This window comes from Antechinus flavipes, chromosome 5 (assembly GCF_016432865.1).
Source record: "Antechinus flavipes isolate AdamAnt ecotype Samford, QLD, Australia chromosome 5, AdamAnt_v2, whole genome shotgun sequence".
Lineage (NCBI taxonomy): Eukaryota > Metazoa > Chordata > Mammalia > Dasyuromorphia > Dasyuridae > Antechinus > Antechinus flavipes.
This window is the reverse complement of record NC_067402.1, coordinates 210,065,616-210,079,191: the sequence shown is the minus strand read 5'-3', so window position 1 is coordinate 210,079,191 and position 13,576 is coordinate 210,065,616. Positions and strand designations below refer to the sequence as shown.

The 13,576-nt window shown below is 36.5% G+C and overlaps 1 protein-coding gene across 4 annotated transcripts in view; it reads left to right on the top strand.

The window, feature by feature from the left end:
• The window catches only part of RASSF3 (Ras association domain family member 3), a 91,493-nt gene extending 83,942 nt beyond the window's left edge, over positions 1 to 7,551 (top strand). For all 4 annotated transcript variants that reach the window (XM_051963720.1, XM_051963722.1, XM_051963721.1 and 1 more), the window contains 2 exons: positions 955 to 1,064; positions 4,619 to 7,551. In XM_051963720.1, the coding sequence (XP_051819680.1) occupies positions 955 to 1,064; positions 4,619 to 4,768 (260 nt within the window). In that variant the 3' untranslated portion in view covers positions 4,769 to 7,551. The remainder of the gene's footprint in view (positions 1 to 954; positions 1,065 to 4,618) is intronic.
• The last annotated feature ends 6,025 nt before the right edge of the window (positions 7,552 to 13,576 follow it).

Sequence of the window (13,576 nt, the reverse complement as noted above, 5' to 3'; positions counted from 1 at the left end):
GAAGTAGTCCTGAGCCCTTTTCAATTTGAAATGCTCCATTATGAGTCTGTGTACCTGGCAGTTCTTGGAGCTGTCATGAGGTCTGAGGCCCAGTCCTTCTGAACCCCAGATATCCTTTGGCAGGACACCGAGGCATCCATACCCTGGAATAGAGAAGAATATTGTATCCACATCCCTTTCAGTCCATCTTCTCTCTTCTCAGAGCTATGCTGAGTCAAAAGGGAATACACTGGACATTTTGTTGGATATTCTGGACCAGTAAATCCCAACAAACACAGCTTATCCCCCCTGTTCAGTTTGACTATAGGGTGTCTGTAGCTTCTCTCTAAGGTTTTTTTCTCCTTCCCCTAACTTTCTTGGTTTTATTTGGAAACAGCTGTAGGAAATTGACTTCCACCTGATTGTTGCACATTTAGGAAATTCTGTCTGTCCCAGGAACTACACTTGTCATTATTCCCCCAAGTGCTAGGAAGAAATAGTGAGCATTTCAGAAAGTGCTAAGAGATCACAGGTGGCTCAATTTTTTCTCCTTTAGAACTCTGCTGCTCAACCTAAGAGTGTTAGTTACCCAGTTAAAATAGTACCTTTGCTTGTTAAAAACCAAGTAGACAGAAGAACTGGTCTGATGTTTTTCTCAGACACATGTTGTGGATGCATATGTGCTTTTAAAATTAAAGCTCAGACCTTGAATAGGGAAAAATTTGCTTTTTTTTTCATATACAAGATCACATTTAAAAAAAAAAATCAGATTTTTTTTTCCTAAAAATCATAAGAACATTATTAACTGTTCTTTGCATTATTTGTTTTTATCTGACTTTTTATTTGCCTGTGATGTTGATTCATTTATTTAGTACTGGCCAGTTGTACTAAGGTGGAGAAAGGTATAGGGGATAAACTTCTTTGGAAGTAAAATGGATAAACAAGCATTCTGTAAAATGGATCTATTGTTTCTAGTATACACGTGCAAGCTGTCAGATCGAGAACACCCCCTTTATCTGCGTTTGGTAGCAGGCCCAAAGACAGAAACTCTGAGCTTTGTTCTACGTGAACGTGAAACCGGAGAGGTAAGTGGTATTCCTTATTATTGTTTTAGGATATGCCATCGCTATTTATTATTTCAGGGGTAGTTTACCTTTGTAATCAAGTGCAAGAAGTGGGATAAGAAGGCAAGAGTAAATCCATTGTCAATCTGCCTTTGATAATTTTTTGTAACCTTTTCTTTGCTTAATATTTGGGATGGGTGATGGGGGGGGAGAAATAGTAGTTTTTAAAAAGATCTTTGAAAAGCAGGAGACACAGTAATTTTGTTGCTCTCTCATTAAATTTAATGTTTCTACACACACACACACGTGTGTGTGTGTGTGTGTGTGTGTGTGTGTGTGTGTGTATAAACAAGTTCACACTTTCTTATACCCACATCTTTCCTATGTTCACATATTGAAATGTTTATATTTGTTAATTAAATCATGATTGAAAAAATAGATTTGGAGGGTTGGAATTTTGTAGTCGGTCCCCAAAGATTTCTCACAGTCTCATACTTTTACTGTTAGCTTAATTTTGAAAGTTGACAGTTGCTGTATGTTCATTCCTAACAAAACATTTCCTTGCTAATTTATTGTAAACAGAGGAAAAAGTGTTTCCTGCTTCTTGGGCCCACAAGACCCAGAGTTAAACAAATTTTTAAAAAATTTCATAGGTTAATAGATTTAGAATTAGGAGAGACCTTAGAAGCCCTCAACTTTAACCCTCCAGTTTTATAAAGAAGGAAATTCAAGCTCAGAGAAGCAAGATTTGAACTCTGGCCCAGCCAGTGTCCTTTCTGTAACACTGTATTGCCATGAATGATTAAATTATCATGCTTGCACCTGTGTACTTGGCACTTCCCTCCAGGAACTGTGTCTTTTGGGCAGTGCAGTCTAAGTAGAAAAACTTTCCAGTGATCTTTTTAGACTAGTTGTTAGATCCTTAGTTAACAAATCTGTCTGTCCCTTAACTTCAGTCTCCCATCTGTAAATGGGAGAGTAATAATGTATTCTGGACAGGATGATGAAGATGAATGAGACACAAAAATGAATGAAAGACATGAATATGAGATAATCTATTCAGCAGTTTTGAGCTACCAAGAAGGAAAAACTGCTTTTATAAATTATTCATGTTACTTTTTACTTCTGCTTCTGCCACTTTTGAAGCTTCATGAATATAAACTGCCATTGTTCAGAAAAGTACTATTTTGGAATTCTAATTTGGATTTTTAAAGACATTTTGACCATGTATTAACATTTTCCCTGAAAGTTCAGACTCCAAATACTTGCATACTCTTCATAGAGTTTTAAAATTGGTATTGTTCTTTTAAGTGATCCCATATGGTTAACTTAATTTATAAACTTCTAAGGAGGGAATCCAGCTTTAGCTGGTTTCAGAATGTCACCTCACACGTTGTGAAGAATTTAGTAAATGTTTAAATACCATAAGTTTTTAAGTGAACAGTTATATCTCCAACTGTTCTATTTGATTCTTTTCTGACAGGGGAGGGAGCTTTCAGAAAGATAGAGGGAAATTACAGGCACTGGTTCTGCAGTTTATAATAGTAATGAGAAGTGACTTGGTTAGGGTCACATAGCTGGTTTACAGTGTCACACTACTTCTCTTAACTATACAGTATTTGAGATTTCTCTTGCTTCTTAATAATTCAAGATCAACTAAGAGTTTGACAGATGTGACAAGTTGGTAATATTGGCTTATTTGTTCATTTTTTCCTTCTACATTAAGTATAACATGCTTTAAAATCCTGTTTGGTTTTTTTTTTTTAGTCTTTTAATAAGATGAAATATTCCTTGTACCTGGAATCCTTTCCTCTTTGTCCCTGACTGGTCTTAGTTTCCTCAAAAGAACAAGTATAACTCTCACCTTCAGGGAAGCCTTTGATTATTTATTCCAGTGCCTTCATAACTCTTTTAAGATCAGAGCTTTCCTAGAAAGGACCTTAGAGGTCATCTGATTATAACTCTCATTTTACAGAGCTGAGGATACTGAGTCCCAGAGAGATTAAATAGCGTAGTTGGGATTTGAACCTTTCAGTCACGAGAATGAACCCTCAAATATGAAATACTTTTAGAAAGGAATTTATTAGGTTATTTGACAGAGGAGGGTGAACCGTATATTCTGTAGGATTTAGCTCAGGGTACCTGCCCACATATTTAGTTAACCAGTTTTACCTAGAGAGCTGTGTGAAAAGAGCTATGTGAAAGCTAGCTTTCACCTTGAAGTAGATTGTGATAGATTATCAGTGAATATAAACATTTAATAAACGGTGGCAAAGGGAAAACATAAGGGGAACCCCAGAATACAAGCTTAGGCAGACCCAAACTTGGGTGTGAGTTTAGGTGGATCCAGGGCACTTGAAGCTGAGTTTGAATTCATGAAAATGAATCTTCCTGATTTGGGGTCTGGCACTCTATTCCTTGTCATCTCCTGCATTTCTGGAGAATTATTGAGATCGGGGCTACATTCTGAATTCAAACAATTCCTAGATACAATAATAATATGATAATAGTAATAAAGAATGAAGAATAATCCACAAACCCAGGTCCTCTGATTCAAAATCTGGCTTCCTCTCCCTATTACGCCATATCCTTAAGGGCAAGATCTTTTGGTGTTTATTAGTTTGTTGTATGGGAAGGGGAATATCTTTGTGTCTCCAGTATTTATACACATGTTCAGTTCCCTGCATTTAGTTCCTCTTAGCACATTTTTACTATCTTCTGCAAAGGGGTTTTTGTCCTAATCTCAATCTTATCTAAATTTTTAATGCTGTGATCATCGAAGATCCAGATGAACAATTCCTTTAATAAAAACATATCTCCGGGATAGCTAGGTAGCCCAGTGGATAGAATATCAGTCCTGGGCTCAGGAGAACTTGTATTCATATTTGACTTCAGACACTTAACTAGTTGTGTGACACTGGACAAATCACTTAACCCCAATCAAGTAGTAAGCAGTAATTCAGGAAAATCAAAGGAGATTAAATCTAAAAGGATGCTTCCTGGGGTCTCAAGAGTTCACTGTCCCCCAGAATCCTAGTTTTAAAAAATCTTTCTTCCCAGAGGGCTCACAGCTGGGGTGCTAAAAAGTCCATTTGGGGGGCAAAATAGCTCAAACTATCCACCATCCCTTCCATTCCTTCTTGGTTTACAACAGCCCAAATTGGTGTCGGGATTAATTCTGGCATTCTAGTTCCATTATTGTTCTGACATACAATATCTGTTAGACTTTGGGGAGGGGGCATTTTTTTTAACTGAATAATCAATTAGTAAGCATATAGTAAATGACATTATATAAGGCATTGTGATAAAATGGACTTAGAAAACCAGTCTTAAACCTTGTGTTCCAATTTTTCCCCTTTTGCCCCCCACCTTCTCCCCAAGATTTGCCTCAGTTTTAAATGAGTTGAAGAGGAAAATTGCAAACCATTCTAATGTCTTGCCAAGACAATCCCACACACACAGAAAGTCAGATGTGACAGAAACAGTTGAACAGCAACAAAATTGCTGACTCCCTAAAGTACCAAATGATGTGTTATTCACTGAATGTGTTTTGTGTATGTGCTTTCCCCTTGCAGTGGGAAGCCTTCAGTCTTCCTGAGCTACAGAACTTCTTGCGGATCCTGAACAAGGAAGAAGATGAACAGCTGCAGAACCTTAAACGGCGCTATGCAACTTATAGACACAAACTTGAAGAAGCCCTCCAAGGAACATGGAAGCTGGATTAAACATCAGCCTCAAAACACTCAGGAATAGTGCAGGCTACTTAAAAAAACAAAACAAAAATTAAAAAACCAACAAACTCAGATGTAGCATGCTCAGTACAATCGACAAGGCAGCCACAAGTGTACTCTTTTATTAAGTGAGCTGGTTTACAGTTTTGTGATGAGACAGGGTACCTCTCCCCAACTTTTATATTTAGTTCCATTCAGCACCTGGCCCCTATGACCTGTTTAAGGGACCTGGAAGCTTATTAAGTTTTGATACCACCTCAGAATCCTCTGTTGGTGGGTAGTATCGCCCCTCAGCAGGCTATGACTCTGTGGTAGATTGCTAACAGAACTCAAGGATGCTTTGAAATATGAAGGACATGGCTGTGACTTTTCCATTTACTTTTTAAAAATGGCTTTTAGCCTAACAATCTACAGATTGGTTATTTTTTTTAAACTGAAAGAAAAATCCAATCTGAATAGTTTTAAGCATATACTGTTTTTCCTATTGTTAAACAGTTTATAATTTTGCATGAAAATAACTATTTATAATGGAAGGCATAAGGAAGCTAGGAACTTTTGAGAAAATTTGAAAGGTTTTCAATGGAGTGTAGACCTAAGGAAAGAAAAAAGTAAGTTAGAAAGAAAGTATGAGCAGAGATGGAGATTCTTTGGTAGCCAGCGATGGAATTGTGAAGTTTGGTTATGATGGATAAGAGGGATGTGGAATTTGCTTGTAACTCACTTTTAAAATAATACAGTTTTTAAGGTGTAATATGTTACATATAGGATGACTTGATTTCTTAGAGGAGGAGAGATTTAGGGAAACAGTTAATGCAAGGGAACCAAGAAAAGCCAGGTTAGTCCTGAGCTTGCCATGAAAATTAAGGGGGGCCAGGTACCTTATAAACCTGGATCTTTGTCTAAGGAGAGCAGTACCCCTCAGGGAACTTGGGGTGACCTACTTCTCTCCATGAATCCAATAGGTGTAGAAAATGGTGGGTCTGTTTGGTGCAATATCTGTAAGGAAACAGACCTAAATCAAGAGAAGCACAGACCAGTTCCCAAGAAATGGTGAAGATTTCGATGATACTCAATGACGTTCGCTTAGTATTTTAGAAACTTGTGTTGCCATTCTTCGGCTTCTTTTATATGAGGTTGTTTCCTAGGAAGGTCTGTCTTTGTCCTTAGCAGAAAAGACTAGAGGAAAGGACCTATTTCACCAAGGTGCATCTGATTCTTGTTTTCTAGGTTAAGACTAAAGTATTCCAAGTCCTGTGGAGCATCCATGATCATTCTTCCTCTCCTATTCTCCCTCTGTTTTTCCTTTTCCCCTCTTTGGCGTCTGCAATATTCCAATACTGAACCAGCATGTGTTTGTTATGTTGCCAAGTTCTCCCCTCCCCACCCGAACCTCAGAGCATGGAAGGGAAAAGGAGGGGAAAAGTTTGTATTTGACTGCTAATGTAACCGGTATTCATACAGAGACGTTTATTTAAACTACAGATGCTTGTTCCAACCAACCAAAGAAGGTGGATGGGTGTGCAATAGAAGCCTTCGTAGAACAGAATCAGACTCAAGTAACTAGAATATATGGTTTATTCCAGTGGAAACATGAGAAAATAAAATTTACTTAAGTTCAAGAGGGCCTGTGCAGCCCATTTTTACTCTAGACGTTTATTATAAATTCCCAAGGAATTGTTAACACGTTAGTGACACCTAATGGCTTCTTTGTGAAACTCCAAGGTGGTTCAGTCCTGTGCCTCTTAATCTGCAACCTGTGCCTTCCTCTTCTCATCTCTGGATTTTCAGGCTGACTTGATGAAGAACAATCATTCTGTCCTGTTTGTGGGTTATGCAGTACTAAACAAGTGACTGAGACAATCGTATCTTCTGAAACTGTTAAGTTTTTTTTTTTTCTCCTTAAACGTAGAATGATATAAAATATGTTTTCCACACCATGTCTGTTTAGTTTGCATGAAACTATGTAGTTGCATGTATGAGGTTTTAAGTGACATTATCAACAGACACTTTACTGTAATGTTCAGGGAATATTGTTATTTTCTTTTTATTATTCAGACCACAGCCTGGGTTTGAATTTTCTTTTAGCAGCCACCACCTGAGTTTTGACTAATCAGACCCTTGCAATGAAAAGTTTTTATTTCATAAAGCTCCAGTTTGAATGCTCTTAGGATCTAACAGTGGTAGCTGATGGGTATCTGTGAATTACCTTTTTTTTTTTTTTTTTTTTACTTGAAGTAGATTGTAAAATAGGCATTCTCATTTTATATTATCCAGAAACCTCAGTGGTTGTTTTATATGCACTACAAGTCATGATTTGGAAAACTTACTGTATTGAAATTTGTAGATCTAGAAAGTCTGATTTTTTTTGTGTGTGTTCCCCCTCCCCCATTCCCCCCAACACTGGTTACTGCAGCAGCCTTTAAATATTTTTAAAAAAAAAGAAAAGAAAGAGAATGTTTTTTAAAAGGTCTAGCCAAAGAAATGTTTGAGTTTATTTTTTATCAATTGTTATATTAAATGGCCTAAGCTTTGCTGTAGTGTTGTTAATATTCATGTATGATGGTACAGGAAAGAGGTTGAAATGAGGTGGTGGGTAACGCAGGGAAGCATTTTAAATTGTAAAACTAAAAAATTTTTTTTTTTTTAAAGTTATACTATTTATAATTTTGACGTTTAATTTTATTTTTATAGGGAAACTGCTTTCCCCTTAAAATTGTTTCTGAAATGGCGAATTGTGGTTCCACTTTAATATTAAAGTTGCAGTTGTTGTTTGTTTAGTGTTTGTGTTTTTATTGAATGATGTTCTGGGCAGCTTAGGCAGTTTGGTGGTCCCCATCATCTGGACTTCATGCTATTGGGACTGGATTCAGTAAAGACACATGAAGGGGACAACACTGAAATTGAGCCTTGAGTCTTCTGAAAAGTTGTGGGGGCAGGTAATATGACATAGCTGGCAATATATAAAGTAAATGCTCTGTGCCTCAGTTTCCTTATGAGTTTGGTGACCTTTAAGGTCCCTTCTATGTCCAAATCTATAGTCCTATGGTTCTTTTGTTAACCTTTAGGGTCCCTTCTAGCTCCCAATCTATAGTCCTGTGCTTCTTTTGGTGACCTTTAAGGTCCCTTCTAGCTCCCATCTATTGTCCTGTGGTTCTTTTGTTAACCTCTAAGGTCCCTTCTAGCTCCAAATATGTGATCCTGTGATTCTTTTTCTGGCTTTATGCATTGTTAATCTCCTTAGGAATTAATCTAGTAGTACTAAAAAGTAGACAGGTATTGGAGAAGAAGCTTTGTTGTCATCTTGGAGAAAATTTCAGCGTATAATAAGACACTTGACGTGGGAGTGATATATAATCCCTGCTATTGGGTGGCTCAGGTGTGATCAGATTAATCTAAGCTGTAGTCGATTCAGAGACAATCAGATGTCCTTATTAAATTCAATCCCAATAGCATGAGGGCCCAGATGATGGGGACTTCCAAGCTGCCTAAGGGCAAACTGGCCTAGGTTGGATACAACAGGTCAGTTTCTAGGCTGATCAGCAATAAGATTGGCCATCTTGGTTGGTTTTCTTTCTTTCAATTATAAGTGTCCTCCCACATACATTTCTGGTATTCACCTGTGAACATGTATTCTCCCAGTAGGATCTCAAAGGGCAGGGACTGTCTCACTTTTTCTTTATATTCCCAGGATTTAGCTCAGTGCTTGATATATATATATATATATATATATATATATATATATATATATATATATATATATATATATAGTAGTGCTAATAAATGCTTATTGATGTCTAATCTAGGGGAAAAAAAAAAGCATTGAGAGTTTCCTCTCAATATGCCTTCTTAAAGAAAGGCATAATACCTTTCTTCAAGCATTTGAAGAGCTATTGAGAAGAAGGGAGTAAGTAATTTTTGTTTGTTTTTTGCTTTTTGTTGTGTTTTGTTTTGTTTTTTGGCTCTGAAGGACAGAGACAGGAGCCAGGAGGGGATATAGAAAGAACAAATCTAGGCTTGATGGCAAGAACAATTTCCTGACAATTGAAACTATCCAAAAGTGGAATGATTTGATACTGGGGACTCATTGGAGGTCTTTAAGAATAGACTGGATGACCACTTTTGGGTATGTTATAGCAAGGATTCCTTTTGGTTATGATTTAATAGGTGGCTATTAAAATCTCTTGTCCCTCCCAACTCTGACATTTTGAGATTACTTACCAGCCTGGTAAGCTTTTTTCTGGATACGCTACACTTTGGCTCATAGCATCTTTTAGAAATCATTTGGTGTCGTTCTGTCACTTTTGTCTTTTTAAATTGAGGAATTTTTAAAATTTTGCCTCTTTGGAAAGGATTGCACTTAATAGTATTTTATTTTTTCCAATACATATAAAGATAGTTTTTAGTATTCATTTTTGAAAGATTTTGAGTTCCAAATTTTTCTTCCTCCCTTCTTTCCCTCCCCACTCCTCAAGAGGTGACAAGCAATCCAATATAGTCTATACACATACAATTATATTAAACTTATTTCCACATTAGTGATGTTGTGAAAGAAGAATCAGAACAAAAGGGAAAAACCACAAGAAAGAAAAAGAAAAAAGGTGAAAATTGCATGCTTCAATCTGCATTCAAGAGACTACAGTTCTTTCTCTGGATATGGTAGCATTTTTCTTCATGAATCTTTTGGAACTGTCTTGGATCATTGTATTGCTGACAAGAGCTAAGTCTATCATAATTGGTCATTACACAATATTGCTGTTGCTCTGTACAGTATTCTGGTTCTGCTCATTTCATTCAGCATCAATTCATGTAATAAGCCTTTCCAGGTTTTTCAGTTCTGTGACTTTTCAAATGAGAATCTTTCATTTCTGAAAATTCACTATCCAAATGCCATTTTCCAAACTGGAAATCAAAGATGTTAATTGAGTTTTGCCCAAATTCATACATAAATACTAAAGGGCCAAACAAGTATTTAAACATCAATCTCTGACTCTCTGTCCAGTGGTTTCTTTCCACCTTATCAGCCTGTAGATGTCCTTCCTAAAGTGAGAATATTCTAGATTTGAATCTCTCCTATTGTAAACAGTTTTAGTATTGCTTAAGGTCACATTTTGGAGCTATTATGCTGTGGCTGATTCATGTTGAACTGTCATTCCACCAAAATTCTGACATGTTTTCCCCAAACTTGTTGAATCATATCTCTTCCATTGGTGTGGGACTGTACATAGAGGAACAAATACAATTATACCATTAAAAGTACTTTCTTATACATTAAGTACTTTACAGCTTCCAGGTAACATTTAATGGTTGTTAATCATTAGTTGAGTTTCTGAGGTTAAATTGGGTTGCTCAGCAGGTGTGCTAAGATTTTCCACTACCTGCCAACTTCTTCAAACAAATACTCTTGCTATGATCGTTTCCCAAAGCAGATGCTCAAGAATTTCATGTGTGCCATTTTTGGAGCACTCCCAAAAGATTCAAATTCCATTCTTAGGAAAAAAACACATTGCTATGCTTTCTGAGATTTTCAGGTAACATACCTTTAATGGAAATTTCTCTGAAGGTCTGTGCTGTGAACTAAGTCTGCGTTGGTAAGATTAGACTTGGTAAACTGGATTTTGGTCATTAAAAAAAAAAGCAATGAAAACTTGGACTGTTTTGACTTCTGTTATCTTAAATATTTCTACGCAACTTCATTTTTCTTGCCAATGGAAGAGGCAAAGTTCTTGGGGTGGGCTTTTTTTTGGAGAGGGGGGTGAGCCCTGATTTGACTGGCATCGGGAAGATAGAAGCAAGATAAAAGGGACTGGATTCCACTGTTGTAAAAAAAAAAAAAAGAAAGAAAAAGAAAAAAACTCACCAAAAGGCAGCTGACTTGTAATCTGACCAGTGTCTTTCGTGGAGAAGTAATGATGGAACATCCCGCACTACCATCACTACCACCTCATCACTTTTCAGTAGAGAGCTGCAGTGCAGTGAAATAAGACAATACCAGACATAGAATAGCTGTATCTGATTTTGCTACAATATTTAAAGTATGAATGAGGGAAAGTTAGAAATAGCTCTGGTATAAAAACAAAATTTAAAAAAACCTAAAATGTCATACCACAATTCTGCCATGGAAATTGATATTGAACATCAAAAGAGCATGGATTCATCCATACCAAAAATAAGCAACATGTGATAGAAAATAACTTTAAAGAAAGTAGATGTCCAATTGGGGAATTACTGAACAAATTACAGAAGATGGATGTATTGGGATATTATTATAATGAAAGAAATCACCAATGTGAAAAATTTGAATTCAGAAGGGAATAAGCAGAATCAAGAGAACTATTTCCACTCATGACCCCCATAAAAGAAAACTTGAATCAGTTTGAACCAATTATGATCAATGATGACTTCAAAGGACCAATAAAGGAGCAGTTAAATGGTTCAATGATAAAACACTTAACAAGTCAGGAGGACCCGAGTTCAGATCCAGCCTCAGACATTTAATACATTCTAGCTGTGTGATTCTGGGCAAGTCCATTTAAACCCCAATTGTCTTGAGCAAAAAAATTTAAAAGGACCAATAAAGAAACAAAAAACAATGGAAGAAAGGTGTGTTAAGTGAGACATGCTTTTTCAAACAGTGAATGTATTGATTTGTTAATTGGACTTGATATGAGGGGGAGAAAAGTCTGTGTAGAAGTAAGTTAGGAGGAAGTGACATGGGAAAAATGTTAAAAATATTTTAAAAGTTTTGCATGGAATACAAAGTAGGCAATTCAGTTACTAATTTACTAACTTTGACACTCAGGTTTCTTAAACTACATAAGTTCATAGTTTCAAATATTTGAATATGTTGAGGATTAAGTTCATATTTTAAGATTCTTTTCAAAATGGATTTTGAGAAGCTGCCATAGAATGCTGATAAAAACAACTCATCACTTCATATTTATAATGTATATATTATCATAATTTACATTTGTAATCACTTAGAATCCCTTAGACTCTAAACTCCTTGAGGGCAATGACTAGCTTTTTCCTCCTTTTGGATCCCCATCACTTAGCACAATTCTTGGCACCTAACAGGTTGCTTAATAAATGTTTATTGATTGTTAATTGATTAAGATTTTTAGGTAGCAACACTAATACCAACCTATGTCTTCATTTAATTCTATTATATGATAGAAATAAGCAAGATAAGCAAGATTGTTGACCTAAAGAGAAGATTTTTATCAAAGTTGAAGGATAAAATGTTGTACAATAGTGAACTTTAGCAGCTTCATTTAAATGGTGGTCTACAAAAACACATAAACACAAATCCAAAAAACTTTTTGCTACCTGCCTTGCTTAAATACAAAATAAAATGCTTTTCATTCTCTAGAAAAAAGCATTAACTGATGGAATTAAGCACAAGACTATAAATCATCACCTGCTTTAGGCAGATCATACTGAGAATAATGGAACCTTTCAAGTTTGAGGCAGTTTTTCTGCCTGTAAAATTTGTAGGGTTTTAAAAATAAGTTCCAGGAGGGTGGAAATGAAAGGTGCTGAATGAAGATCCTTTTGTTTTTAAAACTCTTTTGAGTGGGTATCCTGTCTGGATTTGACTGAATTAGGCCACATGGTAGCAAGAAAGTTCTGTATCCATTTTATGTTCTCAGAAACCCAGGTATTGTGCCCTTTCCCCACCCTGCTCCCCCCTCCCTTTATTCGTTCTGTGATTGATAGAAATGAAGATTTTGTTGTAAACTTCAAAAGAAACCAGGACTTGGTTTGGATTTTCTTTTTCCTTTCTTGGTTAATGATGAAGCCGGAGTCTTATTTTCTCGGGGAAAGTCCATTTGTTAATTATAAGTCACCTTGGTCTTTAACAAGGAAGGTCTGGTTTGTGTTACCTAACACATACACGTGCAGTTTGATCAAATAAACTAGCTCTTCATGATCCAACTTTCAAGTTCAGGGAGACAGGACATCTGAAACTAATTAAGCCATTTGTGGTTGCTTCCTTTGAAGAGGAGTGTGTGGTGGAGAGGGGCCTCTTGCTTTAGTGGTCTTGTGCATTTACAGATTCAGGGAGGTTCATCTTGCTTCCAGAAAGATGCAGCACACTTTAGTATCTTGCCAAAACCAAGATTCTTTGGGATCAATCATTGCTTCCACTTCCTCTTTTCTCATTCCTCAACCCTTTGTCATCTGGCTTCCAAACCCATCACTTAACTACAATTGCTCTCTCCAAAATTACCAATGGTCTTTATTAGTTTCTAAAATTTAAACTTATTTTCAATTACAAATTCTCTCTTCCTCTACCCACTCTCTTGTCCATTGAGAAGGCAAGAAATACAATACCCATTGTACATATGAAGTCATGCAAAACATTTCTACATTAACCAGTGGTCTGTTAATTGCCAAATCTGGTAGTCTTTTTTCATTCCTCCTCTTCAACATTTAGACTTAAATTGACACTTGGCTACCTTGTCCAGAATACTCTCCTCTCCAGGTTTTTAGGTCCCTACTCTTTTTTAGTTCTTATCTATGTTAAGTGGCTCCTCAATCTCCTTTGTTGACATGTCATCCATATCTGGATGACTGATTGAATGTTCCCTAAGAGGTATTTCCACCTGTTCTCATCCCTGAGGTTCTGACCTGAATCACTGCCTATTGGATATTTCAAATTGGACTCAACATGCCCAGAACACAATTTATTTTCCTTCCCACTAAATCCTCCCCCCCAATTTACCTATTTCTGTCCAAAGCACTACCAATATTTCCAGTCTCAGGTTGGTAATGAGCATTATCCTGTATTATTCCACAGAG